The following is a 6,630-nucleotide window of genomic DNA, read 5'->3' as shown; positions in this document are numbered from 1 at the left end:
ATGAGTCAAATTAACATAAAGTGGCCCCTGTAATCATGTATAAACGTTTCATGTGCTAGCAAATGTCAGTACAGTTTATCCACATCCTCTAATGTTTTGGTAAGTGATTGAACGTCGACATAAAAATTGAACATATTCACAATTGGACACAAGAGGGCAGCACCTGATCGTTCAAACATAAAGACTTAGCAAAATGTGTTTGCAGTTTGAAATGTTAATTAACAGATATTTTATTTGACAACAAGTTTGCTTAAAAGTGTTTTTTTTTTTTTTTTTTAAGTTGGTGGCCGACTTAACTACCTGTCTTTACTTACTCTACGAAAAACGTCCCATTTGCTAAATAATTGTAATGTGCCTGAGAACATTTAATGATAGGCTTATTATGAAAGTCATGATTACTCCACATCATCTTGTGAATCCTCATAATTAGAAGAAAAACAGTTCTTTGGAGTTAATTACTGCTGAATAATCATTATTCATAGCGAAATTACTAAACGTTAAAGGTAATATTCTGAATTATCTATAGGTGGGTCAAATGAAGAATGATAGAAAATATAGTTTTTTTTTCTTCACACAGCTCATCGGAGCATCACAAGTATCGCTAGAGATGTTTCGGGCAGTTTCTCAGATGAGTCTGTGGAGGTGTGAACCTCGCCATTTGAAGGGAGGACTGGTTTTGAGCTGGCGCCTCTGTGAAATTACCAACAATTAGGATAATTGCTGTCAATCCGGTAATTTCTGTAGGTCTCTGAATGCGTCCCCTGAAGCGGAATGGCTTGTCTTTAGCCTTTGACACTGAATCGATGACCGTCTATCAGATGTGAGCGTCTCCCAGTCTGTCTCTCATCATCAAACACTTCCCTATCTCCTGTCCATCACTACATTTAGCTATACATCTATAAATCTATCTATCTATATATCTATCTATATGCTCTGTGTGTGCGTGCGTGCAAAATCTGTTTTGATTTAGTTAACCAGCCTATTGCCTCAATAAATTATTAATGAAATAAGTGAAAGCATATTACATCTAATTTCCCAACAAAGGGATCTGGCGATTTTATTATTAATCAAGTCAATTAACTCTAACATTTTCACTTTTCAAAGAAATAAATAAAGAGAGAGAGAGAGAGATACAGAAAATATAAACGCAACAAAATAGTTAAACGTTATGTTGGTAAATAAACCGTGTTAGCCTGTAACCTCATAGATTTCCAGGCAGATTTTTCAAATCAAAGACATTTCTTTTCAGCAACAAATATTTTTTATAATTTTTTTTATAAATTTTGTTTTATTTAAAAAATAATTCAAATAAAAGTCGTCGTAGCCTACTGTTTGATGGGTGGGTCTAAATGTTAGCTTAAATAGCCTGCTGCATCAATAGACTTGGTTGTATTTGTAGAACATTTATTTATTTATGGTTCAAGTTTGCCCAAAATGCCTTCAATTGTGGAGCACATGCCCTGACCAAAGTGCTCCACACATTAGGACGGGTAGGGCAGTTGAGATATCGATCGTTGTGCTCTGTGTGTTTTGCATGGGATTGTCTGAGGGGTAATTGAGTGTCACTGTCTGTCTGTGTCGTCTCGCTGGCGCCATGTGCCTCTTTGGATTGCTAATTTCTCTAACCTACCCGCCTACATCCACTCTGTAGAGCAGGCCTGCAGTATCCACCTCCAGCAGCCTGAGAAACACGGTCATATGGCTGACAAAGCACTGAAACATAGTTGAACGCGTTTCTCAAAAAAAAAAATAAAATAATAATAATAATATTAATTCTGTCCTTAGGGACAAACATTGAGATCGTAATGGTTTTGATAGGGGTCTTTTAATCTCGAAGATACAATATATTATGTTTCTGTTTCGTAATCAGCCACACCAGCTCCCATTTTAATAACCATTATGTTATTATTACTTTTTTTCTTGCTACATGCCTCATCATGCGATTCTGTCTCAGCATCTGTAGGCGGAAAGACACATTGTATGACCGCTGTGTGAACCAATACCAATGCCAATAGGACGGTGTATGCAAATGAACCAACAAAGCAGACCAATGAAGGTACATGTGGGCGTGGCTACACTGCTCCCAAAACTGATCCAGTGAAATCACCGCGGCCAGTGAGCCGGTGCTCCGTGGTCTAGCATAGTTGTCCAAATCTCATTTATTTTATTTTTCTTTGTATTATTTCACGTTTTGTGTGTATATATTCGTGTTTCTTACGCACGACGGATTGGTTTGGTTACTCACAAGGAATGCTTATGTAGCTAGTTCGGATCTCAGCAGTTCGGCGTTGGTCTGATGGAACAAGACACAGCCTTTATGTTCCCGTTTGTTTTTGGATACAGCGCAGTTCACGGATCCCGGGGAATGCAGTAATCGATGTAGGACATATGTAACAAGTCCTCAAACCAGTCGGAGGGTCTTGCCACAGGGTATCGAGACGAGGAAAAGCAGTTGTAAATGGATCGCCATTCCAGCCTTGTTTCTCTCTGGTTTCAGCTGGAACTTTGTGCGATGGCTGTTCTTCTCACGAAAGGTAAGACTGAGGTTATGCAGTCGTTTCTAAAAGCGAAGAGCATGTTAAACTGCAGCGCTCGAACACAAAAAGTCCTCATAAGCAACTAGCTATATACATTTCCCAACTATGGTCTCAACGCCTGGGTACAATTTTAAGTAATGTTCCAAGTAAACTAGTTAACATGTAAACAATTTATTGTAAAATGTTAATTTCATTATTACAACTGTGCACTAACGACCTTTAAAACTTAAACTGCATTTGGCTTCAGTAGTCCTTTTTTATAGTGTTCATAAATCGTTAGAAAAACTCAACAAGAACAATTCGATCTAAATCATGCTCCAGTTTAACATATATGTTCCAGAAAACATCTTAATCCGTTTTGGCTGTTCTAAGGTCGTATTTATAATGCTTTATAAACCAGCTAGTACGCATCAAAACATGGCTATATAATTTTCTGGGCGTTTTTTAAACTTTGATTTGCAACACCCGCCAAGAACAGAGTGCTATGTTTCGTTATCACTGCATTATTAAATAAAGCACCACCATCAGAGATAAAACAAATAATAAACCCATTTAGCCTAACTGATAAGAAGACCTCAAGCGATTTCTTACACTAATGAGATGGCATGTAACTCCAGCTTTGGACAGTGTACACAAGCAGCTTACAACAACACAAAGGCCGTGTTTATTTGTGTTCGTGTCGTGGTGTGTGTTTAGTGCTGTGTTTCACATCCACGCGCAGTGGTAGTTTTGGCGGTAGGTAATAGCCTACAATATACCTGCATTAGACAAACGCGAAATGTTTAAACTATCAATACTTTGTGTCGTTTTTCACGCGTTTAATCTGTATGACTTTCTTTGGCGCACACAATTAGAGTGACAGTTTCACTCGCCATTCTCCTTCATTGTATTAATAAAAGATACAGTAAATACGAAGCGCGACTGATGCTGTGGGTCCTCAACATCTCTTTCAGATAAAAGAACGTCATGCAGTTCGAAAACAACACGAGTGCGAGTTAATTATAGAATTTTCATTTTGGGGAGAACTGTCCCTTTAAAAGTTACCCTCCGACTTAATGCCAGGTTTGACCACAAGTGAGTTTGCGTGCTAACTGAAGAAGGAGTCCTGCTCTCACCCCCCTTTACAAGTTTCCATTTGGGTTGAAAGAAATTGACTTTGGCAAACAAACCACTAATTATAAGCTACACGGTTCCTGTTTTATAAGACAGACTAAAAGGATCCCTGCTTGAAAAGCCATGACAGAGTTACAGTGTTGAACAGAAATGGCCACACATTAGTGTTCTGACACAAACACTAGTCAACAACGCACTTAGTCCTCTCTTTTCCCCTTCCTCTAACATAACATTTAAGTAGTTTAATTTCCTCATTGGTGAAGTGAAGAATTCTATCCTGGTAATAAAAAGTTAACTAAGTAGCAGGATTTGAAATCTTAGTAATGTAAAAAAAAAAATACAGCACAGTTTATTTCTCTAATAAAATACTTAATTTCTGTTGGAATGGATGTGATGGGAATTTCAGCGTTCCCACGCAACACCGGCCAGATTTTCAGTTGCAGTTGTTGGTGCTGGTCTAAAATGTTAACAGAATTAGTGTCAAGAATCCTTGGAAAGTTTACAGTTTCCTGGAAGCACATCAGGACAGTTGTTTTATGATCTGATATATCCAAGATGGAGCGTTAATGTCATTGATATCAATTAATTACATCTTTTCTGTTTGGCAGGAGAGATCAGGTGCTACTGTGACGCACCGCACTGTGTTGCCACTGGATACATGTGTAAATCAGAGCTCAATGCTTGCTTCACCAAGGTCCTGGACCCACTAAACACAAACTCACCTCTAACACATGGCTGTGTAGATTCACTATTAAACGCCGCAGACGTGTGCTCCAGCAAACACGTGGATGTTTCCAGTGGAAGCTCCTCTCCTGTAGAGTGCTGCCATGATGATATGTGTAACTACAGAGGTTTGCATGACCTCACGCACCCTCGAGGTGATTCGACAGGTAAGATACACAAATCTGACTTAAAGCAAACGCTGTATGAGTAGTGTATTGCACGCTAGCTTTTAAAGAGATACATCACAAAAAATGAAAACATTTTACTTGTCATTCCAATCTGACTTTATTGTTTTGAACATGAAGATATTTTTTAAATATATATATATTTTTGTCCTTTCAATGAAAAGGAGTGGAGTCATTTCACAGTTGAAACCTTCAAAATATATTCTTCTTGTTCTACAGAAGACGGTTGGAATGAAATGAGGGTGAATAAATGAGCACAGAATTTTTATTTTGGGGTAAATTGTCCTGTTAACATTTATAAGTTTTCCTGTTTTAGTACAGACTGTGTGGCACTGAATAGGACACAGTGATTCCTTTTATGTGTTGATTTTTTTTTTTAATCTAATCGAAGTAGGTTACTATCTTTACTGATGTCTGACGTCAGTCCTGTGCAAACATGGACCGTTGTGACACATACTTCAGTATCAGACACGTGCACACACATCGACTTTTACTGTTCTCACGGCTCCAATCTGCAGCCTGATATTTAATGGTTTCCAGTGTAGCGCGAGTTTGCGGGTAACTGGCAGTTTACCTTTTAGCACTTGGATTCAGATCACATACTTTTTATTGCACGTGGATCATGAAACGGTCCCACTGTGCTGGAATGTGCTTCTCACAGCGTCCTTTGACAGACGGCTCAAAGCACATAAATATAATCCCGTTTAATGAAAAAGTGCGCTGAGATGCTGAGATATTAAAAAGAGTGGAACGAGTATAAACGTAACATGTTAGCGTTAAACCTCATGCTGTTTTATTCATTCCCTAAGCTCCAAATCTCACTTTGTTCTCACCATGCTCTCTCTCTCTCTCTCTATCTAGACCGATACTACAGCTCCAATCAGAACCTGATCACAAGGGTGCAAGAGTTGGCGTCCGCTAAAGAGGTGTGGTTTCGGGCGGCAGTGATAGCGGTTCCCATCGCGGGTGGCCTTATCCTGGTTCTGCTGATTATGCTGGCATTGCGAATGCTTCGTAGTGAAAACAAGCGTCTCCAGGCCCAGCGCCAGCAGATGCTGTCTCGCCTGCATTACAGTTTTCATGGACACCACCATGCTAAGAAAGGCCACGTGGCCAAGCTGGACTTGGAGTGCATGGTGCCGGTGACGGGACATGAGAACTGCTGTCTGGGCTGCGATAAGCTGCGGCAGACAGAGTTGTGCACGGGAGGAGGAAGCGGAGGCGAACGTCTCCTATCTCTTGTGCACTGGGGGATGTACACAGGACATGGCAAGCTGGAGTTCGTATGACTACTCGGAGCTTCCTTGTTTAGGGGACAGAAGGGGTAACTGTTTAGTTTGCTGTCATAATTTTATTATCGTCCCGCTCGGCGTGTTATTTTATTGTCTCAATGGAGAGCGAAGAAATTTCAAGGACGCAAATCTTTGTGTTTTCTCAAAAGAGCACTTTACTTGAATTAGATTGGCCGGTCATTGGGGGACTGTGGTGAAGAGGAAAGGGGCGTGGCTAAGAACGACAAGCCCCGCCCCTTCCCCACCGAGCCGTGTCCTGTGGATCCTGGAATGACACTGAAGACTGAAGGGTTCGTAAAGACGGTCTTATTTTGCACATTTGTATAAAACGGACTAGATGACTGTGGAACGGTTGGAAAGTTGCATTCGAAGCGGCTTTTTTGAAGAATTTTACACTGACACCAGGGTACAAATAAGATTGGTTGTAGTCAAATTGTATGAATAAAGGAACCAATCTTGACTGTAACAAATCACATGCCTCTGCTTATGATTTCAGTAATCAAACACATTTGTGTAATTGTGTTTTTACCTTTATTTAGCTGTGTGTGTGTGTATGTGTGTGTGTGTGTGTGTGTGTGTGTTTAAGTAAGGAAGGTCAGTCAGTAGCAGGGAAACTGACACAGGGGCCTTGTTCTAAAGCAGTGCCCTTCATCTGACTGCGTCATCTCTGAAACCCCTCCAAAAGGGACACATTACATCTCTCTGGCTCTCTGGGCTGCTCTCTTGGGATTAATACTGGAGGTAGAGCGAGTATTTATTAGTAAGTGAGGGAATGTCGGT

General features: G+C 40.2%; 1 protein-coding gene across 1 annotated transcript; it reads left to right on the top strand.

The window, feature by feature from the left end:
• Positions 1 to 2,092: 2,092 nt before the first annotated feature.
• Positions 2,093 to 6,320, top strand: bambia (BMP and activin membrane-bound inhibitor (Xenopus laevis) homolog a). The gene is made up of 3 exons (XM_026276990.1): positions 2,093 to 2,534; positions 4,259 to 4,540; positions 5,420 to 6,320. Exons 1-3 carry the CDS (start codon positions 2,459 to 2,461, stop codon positions 5,845 to 5,847), a joined length of 786 nt encoding a protein of 261 aa, XP_026132775.1. The 5' UTR covers positions 2,093 to 2,458; the 3' UTR covers positions 5,848 to 6,320.
• Positions 6,321 to 6,630: the final 310 nt, after the last annotated feature.

This window comes from Carassius auratus, chromosome 12 (assembly GCF_003368295.1).
Source record: "Carassius auratus strain Wakin chromosome 12, ASM336829v1, whole genome shotgun sequence".
Lineage (NCBI taxonomy): Eukaryota > Metazoa > Chordata > Actinopteri > Cypriniformes > Cyprinidae > Carassius > Carassius auratus.
Note: the sequence above shows the minus strand (reverse complement) of the source record. Positions and strands in the feature narration are given on the sequence as shown.

What these genes read in the sequence shown, in the direction of transcription:
- bambia (XM_026276990.1), top strand. Translation starts at nt 2,459, where the DNA reads ATGGATCGCCATTCCAGCCTTGTTTCTCTCTGGTTTCAGCTGGAACTT. An exon ending in GGCTGTTCTTCTCACGAAAG is followed by an intron (nt 2,535 to 4,258) that starts GTAAGACTGAGG and finishes TCTGTTTGGCAG; the next exon opens with GAGAGATCAGGTGCTACTGT. An exon ending in CCCTCGAGGTGATTCGACAG is followed by an intron (nt 4,541 to 5,419) that starts GTAAGATACACA and finishes CTCTCTATCTAG; the next exon opens with ACCGATACTACAGCTCCAAT.